We start from the raw sequence: 17,908 nt of genomic DNA, 5'->3' as shown, positions 1-17,908 counted from the left end.
GAGAGAGGGAGGCAGGCAGAGAGAGAGAGAAAGAGGGACAGCAGTGCAGAGGTGGTGAGAGTGAGGAAGGGATTGAAGGGAAGAAAGAGAGACATGACAAAAATATCAAAAGGCAGAAAGCACGCCGTACCATGCGAGCTAAATTAGTGACCGATGGGATCGAGGATGTCGGATTAATGGTGACGACCGCAGCCCGTTTTCGCAGAGGAAGCTTCTCTATTGCAACTTGGGCGCAGAGGGTCCGCGGGGAAACATGGCCGAAGGTTATTCTGCAATTATTTTCTATTTTCTGCTCTTAGTTTTTCCTCCCTATCTGCTCGCGCGGGGAGGGAGGTAGTGGTGGGGCAAGGTGCAACGTGATTGTTGTTCCAAACCTCAAACCCGAGCCGAACCGCCCCTGTAGCCTATAGCACCATATCTTATCACGTTTCGCTGCATTAAGATATGCATTGTTAGAGCGTATATGCTACTTTGCCCACTGGTAAAGCTCGAGGAACCATGTGTACACCTGCCCTTTTTTGGATCCTATAGCATGCGACTCCACTGTAGGAGCGGGCTCTAGATGCACGAGACAAATCCTCCACAAGTTACCGACTGAGATGCATGTGCACGAGTCCGAGACGATCATCTGTCAGGGAGTAACAAACAACTTTTTGAGGGAATGTATGCGTTGATGCACACCGGATCAACAGCACCACGCGCCCCCTGATCGCTTATGTGATGTGGAAAATAGTAGTGTAGGGAATTTCTACCGGCCCTGAACTTCACATAGCCCGTCTTTGCTAGTGAAGGGGATTCCCCCCACGCTTCTCCAAGAAGTTTTTTTAAGCAACAGAGCCCATTATATAAACCTTCATGCGCATAGTGAAGTAGCCGTCCTGTACGTATCTCCGAGCCTGTCATATGCTGTAACTTGCTTCCTGTGTGTTTCAGGAGGGCCGGGTAAAGGTGGCGGAGAAGACCCCGCCAAGTCCACCGAGCAGGAGGACCGGACTCGACCTCAGATCCTGTCGGGATCGGGCTTCTGCAAATGGTTCAACGTCCGGATGGGCTTTGGATTTATCTCAATGACCAGCAGCGAAGGGAGCCCCGTTGACCCCCCTCTGGATGTTTTCGTCCACCAAGTAAGTTGACGCCAAAAACCACCGAGGAGTAAACATCTGCGGTGTAGTGATATGGTGCTCACCGGCCTCATCCGGATTTGGTTTTCTAAAGCGATGAATGATTGATTAGTTGCATTTCCTTTTCCAACAATTTCACTGTCACTTCAAATCCCATTTTGATCCCCGCAGGCCCCCTTTTATTTCTTCTCAGAGCGCCAGCTACATTGTATCATCCGGATGTTTTGCATTGCCCAACATGTTACTGTGTAATCACACGTTGTCTACGGGGTTGAAAAAAAAAACACAAAAAAACACGTTAAGTTTCCTCTTTAAGCCACATGTGTCCAAGCCGTCCCCTCCCTCGCTTCCCTCTGCACTGTAAAGGGAAGGGAAGAAATGTCGTGTGGCTATGACCTGGTTAGATTCACACTTGGCTCTAATGGACAGCAGAGCTGGCTTCATATGCAGCCAGCTAACGTGTCGGAAAACATGTTTTTAAAAAGTCAAACTGTGAACCCTCGTGCTGTTCTAGGAGGCGTTTTGCTCCTTTTGCTGTTGTTTTGTGGATGTATTCGAAACCTCCCTTTACATTTGGCCTGTTTCCACTGCATGTATAGCTACTGTTGATTTACTATGCATGGAGTTCATTTCTGAGGCTTTGTTTTCGACTTATTCTGCAGCACACAAAGAGCCTCCCTTCGTTCAGCTCCTCTTTCCCTCACGTTTAATCGCCCTTTTTTACGGTCCTATAAAGTTGCTTTAAAATACTCTGTGAGGAAGGATGAGGAGAGGCATTTTCGCCATTTCATGTGACACCCTCCCCTAGAGGTGTTTTTATTGTGGACTCATGGGATGTTAGTGCTGAACTGGTGGCAAGAGGGGAGGGGGGCATATTATGGGTCAGATGTCAGCAGTGGTGAATAATCAACTCATCAGGCAAACTAGGAGTACTGAGATCTTTAAACTATGGTTTCATAAAGGTAATTGATTTATTTCCTTATTAGGCCACTCTTTTGGAACTTCAATAACTTTTGATCATATGTTTTAAAAAAAAAAAAAGTTGTATCTACTTTTAAAATAGAAAGTGAGAGCTCTGAGTTTGGCATGGTTTGCTGAAAAAAAGAAGATTTTGTTAACCTATTTGTTGTGCCTCAGCTGTACACCAGTGGGACACTTTGCAGTGATGAAATTAGATCTTTAATACTGCTATATTTAACATTTCTCTTTCATTTCTGTTGCATTATCCTCCCTTTATTTATTTATTTTTTATATATTTTGTGATTTGCATCTTATTTTCATTATAAAGGTACCATTACTCTATATCAAGTTAGTTATTTTTTATCTCTTATACTGACCATAAAAAATGAATTTAGGTTTTTCTGTTGGAAATAAAATAAGTTGAAATCTACTGTAAACTTGGTGCTAAAAAAATCATTCACATTTTAAGTGAATTATGTGCAATATGTTGACCTTTGCTCCATCTGTCTCCATTGTCATGGCATGGATTATCATGTGTAGGCCTACGTCAAATAATGTTTCATATTTCTTTTCAGCCTTTATTTGTGTGTGGATCCAGTTTTTGATATGTGAGCACTGTAGTGCATATTTGAAAAGGAGAGAAAGTGTATATTGCAGCATTGCCAATGTCCCTGCTGGCCAGAAAGGTTTTAGAAGGGGATCAGCAATTGAGAAGGAAGATGTAGTCTGAGAAAACAGCCTGAAGAGTTGAACAGAAGTCAAATAAATGCTGTCTGTCTCAGCAGTTTATAACCTATAGAAAAGGGTGACTGGTGCCATATAGGTGTCTGTGGGAATATTTTTCAAATGCATGCCATCTAGTGAGGTATTTGGATTATAAAGGTGTAGATTTGAAAATGGTTGCAGTTAATCACTGTCACTTTCTACTCTGGATAATGATTTTCTTAAATTATGTGTAGCTAGATGCATTTTTACATGTTCCAAAAAAATGCAAATTGTTCCACTAAAACCTTCTTTTTTAATAGAAGAATTATCTAGCACACAATGAATCATGTTTACACTAGTACATTTCCCCCTCCCAGTGTTTCCAGCTACGTGTTTAAAATAATACAGCTGTCATTTAGCACAAAGAGCAGACAATATGCATTCATAAGCACATTGTCATACAGGATGCAAAACACCCCAGTATTTGCATATACTGTACACTCTCATTAAAGAATCACTCGTTTTCTCTGTTCCCTGTTCCTCTCTCTCTGTGTCTCTGCTGTCAGCCTGAAGACCTTTGGACATATATCTGAAATTTATATTTTTAATGATAAGTATGGGGAATCTGTGAAATCTTTGATGCATAAAGAACAGTCCTTTATTGTACAAGCTATTGAAAGAGATTGTGGCTTGACTAAAAGGTCATGCAATGTTTTCTGCATTTATGATACAAGTTTAGCTGTCAGTTACTAGAAATAGTGGAGAGATTTCAGATTTATTCCTACACAACACTTTCCCTATATGCACGAGAGAGAAGAGAGGTAGAGATAATAACGATGGAGAGAGGAAGAGGGAGCATGAGGACAGGAGAAAGAGGAGGAGATTTCCTAGGAGAAGGAAAAAGGAGGGATCTGGGAAAATAAGTGTTAGTGAGGGGTGGTGGTGCAGGGGGAGGGTGGGTGGGTGGTGGGCTGCTAGTGGTAGTCGAGGAGAAAAACATGAGCGAGATGTTGGAAAAAGACGAGTGAGTGAAAGAGCAGGAGTTAAGAGAGGGAGGGTGAGAGTGTGTGTGTGAGTCAGCGAGAGGGTCCCCGCCCGACCACGAGTTCGCTTACTGGGAGGCCTCTTCATCAGGGCTCCTATCTGATCACTTCCTTTTGGAAGGTGTGTGTGTGTGTGTGTGTGTGTGTGTGTGTGTGTGTGTGGGGGGGGGGGGTAATTAAGCTTCTTCGCCTGCTTTACCTTTCTGCTTAGTGATTCCACACACAAAACATTTTCATTATCTCTGTTTGTCAACCCCTTCTCTACCTGGACTGGAGTGTTTTTCTGCGTGTAACTGTGTGTGTGAGTTCCTGCTGGGACATGAGGGGGTGGGGGTGGGGGGGTGCTCTCTTCTCAGGCATTCTTTTAAAAAGAGGAATTTCTTTAAAGACAAAAAGGCAGGAGGGTTGGGTGGGGTGAGGGGTGTGTGGCCGTGAGGTGGGGGGCTGCATGCCCTTTGTCGGTAATCAGTTTGAAATGTTGAACAGTTTGCTGCTGCTGCTGCTGCTGCTGCTGCTATTCTCCTAAAGCCTCCAGAGTGTGTGTTCAATTTATGGAGCCCCTGTGAGTGTGTGTGTGGTTCTTACTTTCTGCTCTCCACCACCAGGTTGTGCCTACATGTGAACCGTTGTAAGATGTTTGAGGTTTTGAATGTGTGTGTGTGCGTGCGCGCAAGAGTGTGTGTGTGTGTGTTTTGTGTAGCGAGGTTAAAGTGGGCCCCTAGTGAGATTAACCTCTGGTCCGTGTCACTGTTTGGCATGCAGGCCCCACCCATCTCTGTCTCCAGATAGCCAGTATCAGGCTTTGTCTCTCCTGCAGCCACACTGCCCCCCCCCCCCCCCAACCCACCCTCATCAAAAAACGTAAAAGAAGAAGAAAGACTAGTCATGTGACTTCCTTTTGAGGAGCTGGCCATATACAGCGGAGATGATTGGTAATTGGAAAGGTGGCGGAGTAGAAAGCAGAGCAGGGCTAAAACACAGTGTTGGGTATGTTTGCACCTCACACATGTGTTTATTTCATTTGCTTTAAAACATCTAAACAGACTGAAACAATAAAACATAAGACCAGAGTATATTTGGAAATTGAGTTTGAATTTGAAAAGGTGGAGAAAGAGATAAAATACCTTTGCACCTTTCCTCACATGAAAAACACAGTAGATAGACCTACTTTGATCATATTAATCTGTTAATATCATCGTCATAAGCGAGCAAATCAACTAATAAGCGTTATCCCACGTCAATGACGTTTGACATGCATCATGCTAACACAACTAGGTTAAATTCAATGCCAAAATATACAGAAGAAAAACTAGCTGCTGCTTTTTGCCTTCGCAAATGTAGCCAGCTGCAACAACATCCATTAGATAATGATTTTTAATTTAATGTGTAATACTAATATTGTTCATACAACTTAAACTTAAAGACAAACGCAGTCAATATTTGAAACAATAGGTCTGAGTTAATGCTATATATATATATATATATATATATATATATAAATATTGTTTTGCCATTCATAATTTCCTATGAGTATAAGTGTCACAACACAACCATTTGTGTAAAAACAGATTCATAAGTGTGCTTCTGTTTTGAATAGCTCCAGTTATTAGCAGGCTGTGTGTTTTATCACCAGTCACCTCAGCGAGGTTCATTTCCCCTCTCGTGCTGATAAACGTAGCAAGATGATCTAGTGCTTCCTCCCTCAGATCAAATATTTGCCCCAGTCATAATCGGGGGTGTTGGATGTTGTTAATTTGAGGCAGGGGAAACATGAAGGCTTTTAAGTGTTTGATGGGGCTTGGGGAGGGTTCAAGGGTCAGGGCCGCTAATGACAACGTGTTGAGGAGGACTGGGGTGTCAGCGTCATAGGAGCGGCTCTGTTGGTGGTTTTCATCGGCATATTTGTGTGTTCTTTTTTCCCCCCTCCTCTTTCGTCCAGCTTTCTCGCTCCTTTTTTATCTCTTCTCTTTCTTCTTTGGTTTACATGCGTCCTGTTGGGTTATGTCCATCTGAGCTGATCTGGCCCAGCTTTGTCCACTTAGCATTTCCTGTGTGTAAAAAGCTACTTAATGGCACCACGCCACATGGAGACCACCATCTCCCTCACGCTCACCCCCCCCTCTTTCCTCTCAATACGAGTACGATCCAGCGTGCGGCTCTGCGTGGGCCACCTTTGATTTAAAGCATCCCGTAATTAGCCATTCCATAGCCGGTGGTCACCACGGAGAGAGGCTGGTGGAGGATGGTGGGTCTCCTCTCTGCGCTTCCCCATCCCCTCACGTTACAACTTCCTGTATTGATTGTTGGGCCTGGTGATGACGAGGTCCTGGCTGATGAAAAGGAGGGCTATTTCTATCCATGATGTTGGAGTCCGTTATTGATCGCTGGCTTCTTCCCACACACACACACACACACACACACACACACACACACACACACACACACACACACACACACACACACACACACACACACACACACACACACACACACACACACACACACACACACACAAACAGAGCCATAGGAAGATATATATTACATATAAGGAAGCTCGTAAGCATAATCAAGCCATTTTAGAGTATGTCGGTATCCATTTTGTTGGCTTAGTTTCTTCACTTATTAGGGTGACAGTAGCTGCTGGTGGCTCTGAGTTAAAGGGATGAGAGCTGGTGTGGTCCACCAGTCAAGCAGGGGGTGGTGCTGGGATGGTTATACCACTGACCCCCGGATTTCTGCTGCTGACCTGTGGGGCTCCTGATCAAATGGGGGTTTTGTTCCTGGGCTCCCCCCAGGTCCAGCCACTGATCAGGAGTTGCTCCTCCATTGGAGCTGAACAGAATGCGCTGGAGGCATTTCCATCAACCCCCTCCCCTCCTCCTCCAAACTCCCTCCCTCATCCACCTCCCCCCCTGCTCCAGGCCACTCCTCCATTTTGTGTTCTCCCTCTCTCTCTCTCTCTGACGTTCTCTCGTTCCCTCTCCTTGGCCGTGCCCTTTCCTGACCTCCGTGCGTAAACTGAAACGGGTCAGAACACCCGCCAGGTCACTCGAGAGGACGGGACTCGGGTTACAGGTTCTGATTTGTGAAAACACACACACACACACACACACACACACACACACACACACACACACACACACACACATGTAAATCCACATGCTGAGTTTTATTACATAATTGTGCAGAGACTGAGCTGTTGCAAGCCCCTGCTTCAGAAATTATCTGAGGCATGAAGGCATGAGTGTGATACCACGTCTTATATGGAGGACGTATGTGTGTTTTCCTGCATTTCTGCAGAACAAAAGAGGTTGTGTGGTTTCCTCACTGGTGCATTGTGGGCATTGACAGGGTTGAAGAGGGGGTAGGGTGCTGAGACAAACCACTCAACTTTGACCTGGAGAGACATGCTGCCTGTAGACTGAAGACAGGAGAGGAACAGGAAAGGCTCATGTGCCACCCGGTCTAGAGACGAGTGGATGATTATTCATCATTATTCAGAATCCGTTTTGTTTTGTGGGGGATGGGCACCATTTTTTATTCACTTTCTGCTGATTCCTGCTGCAGGAATCCCTTTCAGTCATTTGGAAGGTTTTTAAGGCACAAGGCACAGTTGTTCTGAACCACTATTTTGTTCCTTGTGGTTGCTTTGATTGAGTCAGTATGATATATGTGGAGTGCCTTTTGAATTTGATACCATTTGTAGCTACTCCTATTTACTCAAGATAAATGGACTAAAAACTATATATAGTTTTTAGTTATAACTAACAAAACTATTAATGTAAAAAAAAAAAAAAAATCCAAATATACACAGTAGTTTAAAATTCACTAAAATACATAAGGATTTTTGACATTCTAAATGTCCCTACTGGCCCTTTATAAACATCTACAGTAACAAAGTCTTAGTTCAGGCAGTAGGAATGAGAATACATTGTATTAACCTATTTTCCTTTTAATCAAAAGTAATTTTTGTGTATTAGGTTTCTTTCATACATAATGTTTTATGTAGGGCTGCCACCTCTTAGTCGATTAGTCGACTAATCGGTCGCTTTGGTCTTAGTCGACTGAGATTTCTTTAGTTAAGTAATTTTTTATGCTTATTCATGCTTAATTACTCATTTCCAAGAAACTTATGGGCACATTTCTGGTAAACACAAGATTTAAAGTGGTGCTTTTGCAGGATTAATTGTGGAGAAAGTCAGTTTTACAGATGGTTAATTAACTACATTTATATTGTGCTTTTCTAGTCTTAACCACCTCTCATAGAGCACAGCTCTGTCGATTACATCAACTAATCGATTAATCGACAAAATCATATAAGTGTTAGCCGACTAAGAATTTCTTTAGTTGAGGACAGCCCTAGTTTTATGTATAAAGTTAAAGTTAGGTATAAAGCTAATACATACAAAATCTAATTTCAGTTGTCTAAATTGTCAAAATGTTTTAAAAATGGAATTGAATGAAAACTTCCTTTTTAAGATAACCTAAAACTGATTAATTTAATATAAATAAATAGATATTAATACATTTTAATATTCTGAAAAGCTTTTTGTGCATTACGTAGAAGTCTTATTCCACATTATGAGAGTTTAAAGTTTTTGAATAAAAATGTTGCAGTGAGATGGTAATGAAGATGGTGTTGTGACATTTGTCTAAAAAACATTTTGAAAGCTGTACTAATTGATGAAAAGATAATTCTTTCATTTTTGTTTGTTTTTACTGTTTTACTCCTTTACTTTTTATATTGTTTTTATTTTAAATTATGTTTAACAAATTAGGAGCTTCTTAATGAAACATGGCTTAAACTTTTTTTCCAATTTTATTCTCAACATACTTGTTTTTAAGAAGCATACAATGAAACAGAATGTCTTCTAATGAATTTTTCCTTTCTTATGTAATCCCTAATTTATTCCAATCTTACACTTTTATCTTTATGTCATTGTACGGGTATGATAGATATCCATCAGAGTGCAGTGAACTCAGACAGTATTCTTTGTTTGTAATTAATTCACACATCTTTCTCTTGTCTCACTGCTTTATACACTCCCAACTTTTCACTCTCTTATATATACAGTGCTGCTCGTAAGTATTCATACCCATGGTCAAGTTGACTAAAAAGAGGAATAAAAAAATCATCTTTTGGAAATTGATCTTAATACCTTAATTAAAAAAATGAGGAAAAATCTGACCTTTTAAGGACACCATTTTTTTTTGTGAATGAATAATGTATTGTAAATAAATAAATGTTCTTCCTTAAAATACAGGGGCCATAATTATACATACCTCTATATTAAATTCCCATAGAGGAAGGCAGATTTTTATTTTTAAAGGCCAGTTATTTCATGGATCCAGGATACTATGCATCCTGATAAAGTTCCCTTGGCCTTTGGAATTAAAATAGCCCCACATCATCACATGCCGTTCACCATACCTAGAGATTGGCATGGTTTTATGTCAGTTAACCTAATAGCTGGTTTGATTTGCATTGATATGGATCTTATCTCAGTTAGCTATTAGGCTAACTGAAATAAAACCATGCCAATCTCTAGGTATGGTGAACGGTATGTGATGATGTGGGGCTATTTTAATTCCAAAGGCCAAGGGAACTTTATCAGGATGCATAGTATCCTGGATCCATGAAATAACTGGCCTTTAAAAATAAAAATCTGCCTTCCTCTATGGGAATTTAACATAGGGGTATGTATAATTATGGCCCCTGTATTTTAAGGAAGAACATTTATTTATTTACAATACATTATTCATTCACAAAACAAATTGGTGTCCTTAAAACGTTGGATTTTTCCTAATTTCTTTAATTAAGGCATTAAGATCAATTTCCAAAAGATGATTTTTTTTATTCCTTTTTTTAGTCAACTTTAGCATGGGTATGAATACTTATGAGCAGCACTGTATATATATATATATATATATATATATATATATATATATATATATATATATATAAATATATATACATATATATATCCACTAATAGACAACCTATAGAGCACCTTTAGCTTCCAGTTACTGCAGGCATTGACACAGAGATGGAAAAAAAAATGCCGCTGAGCACATTTTCTCTCCTTCCTGTACAGGTTCACATTTGATTCCCTCTGATCATGTGTTCCTTTTTCTGCCATTTTCTCCTTCACATCCATGATCTACAGATAGCCTGCGTGTTATTTATAGGCCTGGATGTATAGTAGTAGGTTAGCTCTGCACACTGCGTGCTCATGTGGGTGGGTGTTTACCTATGCTGAGATCTGCAGGGCTCGCTGCGATTCATGAAGGTCACGGATACAGTGCCTATCAGCCGTCCGTTCTGTGTGATCGATCAGCAAGAAATAAATCATTGTCCAGTGGTTATGTATTAACTGAATCAATAATGCCGATCATGTAGATAAGATGGATGGTGGGTGTGCTGGGAGAAAATGATTGCATTGGTGCAATGTACTCGTCTTTTCTCTTTGCTGAAGGAATAGGAAGTGGTGCTTCTGAGAAAAGTAGATAAAGGGAGAAAAGCAAGGACGCTTGTGAGATAAGTCTCTCTGTGCACAGACTGTCATGGCAGTTGGTGCAAACCACATACAGTCAATCTACCATGTTTGAATGATGACTTTCTGTGTACATTGTGTTCTACTTTATGCAGCAGTGCGTACAAGCCCCCACAGTAAACCACTAACATGTCTTCATAAGTTTTGATTATTCTGCGACAATTATTTAGAGATGAAAAGTGTTGATCGGGTACTTGATAATGCTCTCAGGCAACTGCTAAATATTTAAATGTTAAATTAGCTGTGATGGGTGTGTACTTGAAAAACATTAATGCTGAGCTTTATGCTGTGCGGACAGAAATTAAGAACTAAGACATTAAATTGTGTCTTTTCATTAAAAAATATTACCTTTTCTGCTCAAGACAGAGGCTCTTTACCTTTCACCTGCTTATCGGAGACCATTCATGTGTAAAACATAGACTTGGTCAGGTAACCGTTTATTCAAGGTTAAGAAATACAAGGAGAACCAGTCATGGTGAAGTACATCTTGATACCACTACAGTATATATACATGAGCACTAACTTGTATTGTTCTTTTAGTGTATGTAACAAACTGGGCACCCCTGACTTAAATACAGACCCTTGTGTATTGCAGGCATTATCATTTTTGCAAAGAATTCATTGAGCTATTAGTGCCTGCCACCTTTAAATGGATAATTGCTTTTTTCTCCCAACAGAGCAAACTGGTGATGGAGGGCTTCCGCAGCTTAAAGGAGGGTGAGCAGGTGGAGTTCACCTATAAGAAGTCCTGTAAGGGCCTGGAGTCCCTGCGGGTGACCGGACCTGGTGGGGGACCCTGCGCAGGCAGCGAGAGAAGACCTAAAGGGAAGGTCCCACTCCAGAAACGCAAACCAAAGGGAGACCGGTGAGTATGATACAATTTAAGAAACATGGAAATGAAAAAAAGGAAAGTGTTTTTTTTTTATTTATTTTTTTTAAATGTTTTTTGTGTCTGCAGGAATATAATGATTCATACGCATCAGTCTTGGCTTCATCCAACAAAAGCTGAATATGTGTGAGTGTTGGCAGCTTGCATTTGGAAAGCAGGGCTTCTATAGTAGAAGGAGACATATGTTATATGTACATCTCACAACAGTGAGCTATTTCTGAGTGGGCTGAGATTATAGATTAAATCTATTCAATCTGCCCGAGTACATGCCTGTTGCTATGGTTATTGTGCACCATAATAAGGAATTGAATAGGGCACTTTGCCTTCCTTTGCCAATATTTGAAATCAATTTGCCAGCTTTTACATTAGAGACGGCATTAGCACAGGGATGGATGGAGCTTATATGCATCTCAATGCAGCAGTAGCTCAATCAATTGTTTTGTCCTCAGTAAAATACTGAAGGGTGCTTTGCTAAAATCTGTCAGAGGGAGCGATATGGAGTTCCTTGAAAACGCCTGGTGGTTTAAGCAGAGGAGGCTGTTTTGCCTGTCCTCCTATTGACAGAGAACGATGTATAGCTATCGCTGCCAGGCAGAGCCGAGTATGTGTAGTATCTGATATGGGGAGGCATGACATGACTACAAGGCTGCATTTATATTAGAAAGTCGAGCTCTGCCACTCTTTTTGTTTCTGCGCCACAGCTGCTATAGTGGAACAACCCTGCATCGTCACGTTTTTTTTTTAAGGTGTGAAAAGAAAAGCTTTTGTTAGAAAGGAGGAAACAGTATCTGGGAGAGAAGCCTCCCTGATTGTTTTACACAGCTGAATAATTCAGTTTATTTGGGATAATTGATCCAGTGTTAGGTCAAGTGTCTCTACCTTCTACTAAGGTGGTAGCAAGGCAGTATTGGATTCAGAGATGGCAGGTAGATGTCTGTGATGTCAACTTGTGTCTCGCTCAGTGCCAGCGGCTCCTGTGGCAGTCATGCTGCTCTGACCCCTGCTGGTCACTCTGTTATGCAACCAACCATTGTTGTGTAGTCCTAGTCCTTTTTTTTTTTTTTTTTTTTTTTTTTTTTACTGCTCTGTGGTTTTCAGCTCTCTTAAGGTGTTTAATTTAAGACGTGTCGAAATATTCAGCTTATGTGGAAATAATAAGTGAAGACAGTTATTATGAAAGCTGTGCAAAAACAAAACCACTGCCAGAAAATGTCTCCATCAAAATGAAAGACACTGCACATTACAACTGTTCTCTGGTATACCATGCGTTATTCCCCAAATGTTTTCATCTACCTTGTTCATTAGGGTGGTATCAGAAGTTATTTCCTGTTTCTTTATAGACAATATAGTTCATCAATTGGTCATGTGATTTATGAATCACCATAAATTCAAGGTATCAAAGACAATTACTTTAAAAAAAAAAAAAAAAAAAAAAGGTTTTACAGAATACATTATTTCATCTTGATTGAAATGACAACTTTTTTTATTGCTAATAAACATGTAATTGTATTTCTGAAACAACGTTCTCTTTTTAAAACCTTTAGGTCAGTTCAGCTGAGATTAAGCTGTTTGTTTTATAACTAGGTACTGCATAATCTAACACATGAATTTAAATGATTTTTGAATCATTTTCTTTAATATAATAAACTTCAAAATATAACCCTAATTCTACTACAGGTTAATACATAATTGTTGGTACCATTGGAGTTGCTGTATTATTGTTTTTATGGTTATGGCTGTTAATTGAAATTACGCTATTGAATCCAGGTTGTGTTTAAACTGGATTTATTTATGATATATTCCCCAGGTTTTACTGTAATTAGGAAGCATTGCAGAAATGCATCAAAGAAATATCTATCCATCCATCCATGTTAAATGCTCTCTGGAAATAATTCAGCCCATGTTCCAAAGCAATGAAGACTGAAACAGACTTCTTTAGAAAAACCTGGCATGATTTGTTTTCTTATGAAGTGGCAGAAATTTGCTAACATCCTGTTTCACTGTGTGTCCATGCTTGTTTTGTTAATTGGCTGTCAAACTGGATGCATTTAAAACCCTGATAGTGAACCATTGTTTCATGAGCTACTGCTGCTTTCAGCTTTTACATAAAGAAAACCAAATTTTTTTTTTTTTGGTGGGCATTTTTAGGCCTTTATTTTTGACAGGACAGCTTAGACTTGAAAGGGGAGAGAGAGAGCGAGAGAGAGAGAGAGAGAGAGAGAGAGAGAGAGAGAGAGAGAGAGAGGGGAGGGGAATGACATGCAGCAAAGGGCCGCAGGTCCGCATTCGAACCCACGGCTACTGCGTTGATGACTGAGCCTTTGTATATGGGTGCACGCTCTACCAGGTGAGCTACCCAGGCGCCCTATTTCAAAACATTGTGGAGCATTGCACTGCAGATTAGCAATAAAAAAGACATTGAACCCTGAAAAGTGACATCAAGCCTGAAATACGAGCATATAACGCCTAAAAAAGCAAAAGCTGTCAGTGGCATACCTGACGGGATGAACTATTTTCTTTTTTAATTCTAACTTTTTCAGCACCCAATTGCTTCTTGTCAAATTTAATAACACAGTGTAGTTTGGCATACCACAGAGTGCTTCTCACATTTGATCCAGAGCAATATCCTGTGTCCTACTGCCACCTAGTGGTGAATCCTAGTTGGAGCCGGCATTTCAACTCCACAGTGGTGATGTTTTATGAGGATATACTGTGTATTTCTATTTTTTTGATTTTTTTTCTGATTTTTTTGGGGGTCAAGTGACCAGGTCAGACTTCTTCAGAAGTAGTGTGAACACTCAAATCTTGCCCAGATCTGATTTTTTCAAATCAGATTTAGACCACTTCCATATGTGGTCCTGAATCAGACCCAGGTCTTATTTTTTTCAATGCGGCCGCAGTGTGAACAACCAAGGCGGATTTAATGCGACTTTTTTACGTCGACTTCTACATCGACATTTGTCACAAATATGCGCCGGCGGGAGTTAGCCCTAGACAGACATTAAAAATAAAAACTTGACTAGGCTTAAAAAATGGAGAACAGTGATGGAGCAAGTCAATGGAGGGAGAGTGAGGTGTTAGACCTAATTAGTGTATGGGGAGATACTTCAATTCAATCAAAACTAGAAGGATCATACCGTAACCGTCTCCTCCTCAGCACCTGCTCATTAATGTTACGGCTGCCATTACACAAACATTTTGAAATAAAAGCGAAAATGCTTACTTCCTCCATAACCTCCCTAACTTGAGTGCAACAGCTTGCTGCTTCTGATGTCATTGTTCTTTTGCGCATGCGGGTCAGTTCGAAACACTGGAATCTGATATAGACCACTTTTTAAAAGGTAATGTGAACAGCCAAACAAAAAATCGGATCTGAGCAAAAAATCTGAATTAAGCATTAAGATTGTGGTGTGGACGTAGCCTTTGAGTCATATATTTATTTAGTTAAAAAAAAGGATAGTTAAATATTTCTGCTACAAATGTCAGTTTTAAAACTTTGAGTTGTGTTGCATGAAACAAGAAACCTAAAAACCTAATGTGATGAGGGTTTCTACTTTTTGTTGCTCTGTGTTTGTCATCACCCCATGTTTCTTGTCTTTCATCCTTGTCTCCTCCATCCTCGGCAGCTGTTATAACTGTGGAGGTCTGGATCACCATGCCAAGGAGTGTGGCCTGCCCCCCCAGCCAAAGAAATGCCACTACTGCCAGAGCATCACGCACATGGTGGCTCAGTGTCCCCACAAGGCGCTGGCGCCCGCCACAGGCTCTCAGGACCAACATGCGTCTACCTCGGCCTTCAGCCCAGGGACCGGGCCCTACCTCTGCCCCCCAGAGGAGGAGGAGCGCTCCGCCTCGTCTCCCCTGGAGGGCTCCTCCTCTTCCCCCGAGGAGCCCCACACACACCGCGGCCCCCGGACCCAGAGGTGGAGGAAATCCTGAAGACAGCCCATAGAGGTGAACCTTTCACCGCTAACTCCTGACCCTCATGTCTCCCCTCGATCAAGGATACCTGAAGCCCCCCCTCATCTACCTCACACCTGTGAAAAAAATGGGAGGTCTTGATTTATTTACTGTTTATTTTATTTTTATTTTTCTAACCAGCGCAGCTATGGCAACGATCAATGGGGTACGGACGTTTGTGAATGTGTGTGACTGACTTGCAGTCATCTTGTGCAGCTATGGAAACCACCGCTGGAATGGTGACTGCAGGGAATGACTTGTTTCAATCAGTGCAGCTCAAGAGTGAAACAACGTGGTATGAATCTTGTTCTTTTTTCTCCTTGGACCTAAGTGTTGGCCATTTCGAATGTTTTTTCTTTACAGATGTTGTCGATTTTAAAGCCACAAATTTATATCCTTTTGGCCTAATCATTTCGAAAATCATGTTGCATCCTTTTGGCACACACAGTAGATTTTAAAAAGGATTAGAAGAGGACTTTTAAAAGCTCAGAACCCTCTAAGCAATAATCCAGACCCATAGGATTGTTATCTTGGCTTATGAAGATCTTAAGGGAAACTTTATGGATTCCAGAGGGAATTTTTAAAACGACGGTGAGCTGCTAAAAAGAAATTCTCTATAATCTGGAAACACTCGCTACAAACCTCTCTCTTACATGAAATAGACTGGACCAACTGATTGTCACAGAGTGAGCATGTGTGTTTTTGCAAGACTGAGAGAGGAAACAGGAACGTGTGTGCTTGTATGTGTGTGTTGTGCATGCTCTGAAAGAAAGCATAACTGTCAGACTGGCCTCTGTTCCAGGTGCGAGTCAACACTAATAACGTTTCAGTTTCCTGTTATTAGAGATAGACCATTTTAGATAAGACTATCATATAATCCAATTAGATCATAGTTTAGTTTTGATCATTAGACATTTTGGTTGTTGCATAATTAGTTGAAAATAACATTACAGTTTATAAATCATAGTATAAGTCATTAATATATGTAAAGTCACAGTTATCATAATTAATATAATTAAAATTATATTAACTTTAAGTAATGCATATATAAGGAATCAGCTCTGACATAGGTGAATAGCCCTGTATATTGCATGGGATACTTTGTTGTGTGAAAACTCGTAACTTGCGCTCTATTTAACCGTTTTCATCCATGACAAATCAAACTGACCTTTTAAAAAAAATAATAATAATTACGCCACGCCTTCTTCATTAGTTCAAATAGTCAGCAGTCACCTCTGACCCAGCACAAAGACTCACCTTGTTTGATTAAAGGTGCAGACCATTACAGTGTCATCACAGCTGCTCTACTTATTTAATACCTCACCAATTCTTCCTCTTGGAAAAGAATGTCACAGAACGCCAAGCTGTTTGCTCTCATAGCTGTGTTGCAGTACGATCCAACCACCTGTTCCTCTTCCATCTGTGCCTACCAGTTGTTAGTTAGCACCAGCCAGGTAATGCTCAGTCCTCTTTGAGATGGGAGGCCGTCGCTACTGCTGCTGCTTCTTCAGACTCACTGAAGAGAGAGAGGGAGAGGGAGAGAGAGAGAGAGAGAGAAAGAGTGCTGCTAATGGTATAACTTGAATCCCAAGCATGGCTTTAGTAGCACTTATTTGTGACCTTACAACTCTTCTCTGACCATATTGAATGTGAAAAGAGCTTATCTGAAGTCGACTCCTCACAAAGTTCATGTCGGGTCGCTTTGGAGTTGTATCTTAATGTTCTGACAAATCAAATAACTTTGTATGATGATATCAAACTAGCTTGTGTGTTTTTAAAAGCTCTAAGTAGACAACCAACTGTTTTTGGTATATTTCTATACCAAAGAGTTTGGCTTTATTTTTTGAAGGCATTTAAAGTTTAGACTTGCTGAAGTGTTTGTTATCCTCGCTCTTTCACAATAAGAGGGACTTATTGCTGAAAGCGCAACACTGCAGTTATTATTATTATTTTTTTTTAATGTACAGCTTTTTGAATGTGTGTGTGCGTTAAAAAAAAAAAATCAAATCTCAACAATGCAGCATGACAGAAAAAAGTGAATGACCAAACCACATAAGGAGCACAGCCCATGCTCAAATCTTTATGGAAACAACATCTTTTTGTATGATGTATTTGTACAGTTTTACACACAATTCCTCTCAGGATGTTGAACTGTTCTCAGGGAATTAACCAAAAAAGTGTATTTTATTCTTTTGGGAATCATCCACTGACTGACTCAACAAACTCTGTTAAGCAATGGTAAAGAGACGTATGTAACCAATTCATGTACTGATATTAGCAACTACCTCTTGAGTTATACATAGTTGTGCATTTCCTTTTGTTTTGTATATTTTTTTGATGAGCTTGTATGATTAACTGTAGGTCTCTATTGTACTGAGGTGTTGTGTGAGAAGTTCCCTAGTGTTGCCACAGACTCCCTGGTCTTCCTTCCCAGATTTGATGAGTTACTTTTTTCTTTTACTGCAAAACTTTTTATTTTGTTTACAGCAAAAGCCTACCTCATATGCGCTGTTCCTCCACAAACTCCTTACCTCCTCCCAGACCCCCTCTACCTCCTTCATGCAGTTGTTTGTTCATTGAATTGCCACTTGTCGCACTAGAGTCACACCACATTTTCAACGAATCAGCCCTGAAATGGCTCGTCACTTGAGACTCCAAATATCTTACAATCAAAGC

At 40.6% G+C, this 17,908-nt stretch overlaps 1 protein-coding gene across 2 annotated transcripts; it reads left to right on the top strand.

Moving 5' to 3' along the window:
• Window positions 1–16,413, top strand: lin28b (lin-28 homolog B (C. elegans)). Of its 2 annotated transcripts, XM_031322050.2 has the most exons (5): window positions 1–263; window positions 934–1,124; window positions 11,061–11,248; window positions 11,342–11,398; window positions 14,899–16,413. In XM_031322050.2, the coding sequence occupies exons 1-5, from the start codon at window positions 254–256 to the stop codon at window positions 15,209–15,211; spliced, it is 759 nt and encodes a 252-aa protein (XP_031177910.1). In that variant the 5' UTR covers window positions 1–253; the 3' UTR covers window positions 15,212–16,413. The 2 variants fall into 2 exon arrangements, with proteins under 2 accessions (XP_031177910.1, XP_031177911.1); XM_031322051.2 differs by lacking the exon at window positions 11,342–11,398.
• Window positions 16,414–17,908: the final 1,495 nt, after the last annotated feature.

Source organism: Sander lucioperca, chromosome 19 (genome assembly GCF_008315115.2).
Source record: "Sander lucioperca isolate FBNREF2018 chromosome 19, SLUC_FBN_1.2, whole genome shotgun sequence".
In the NCBI taxonomy this organism is placed as follows: Eukaryota; Metazoa; Chordata; class Actinopteri; order Perciformes; family Percidae; genus Sander; species Sander lucioperca.
Note: the sequence above shows the minus strand (reverse complement) of the source record. Positions and strands in the feature narration are given on the sequence as shown.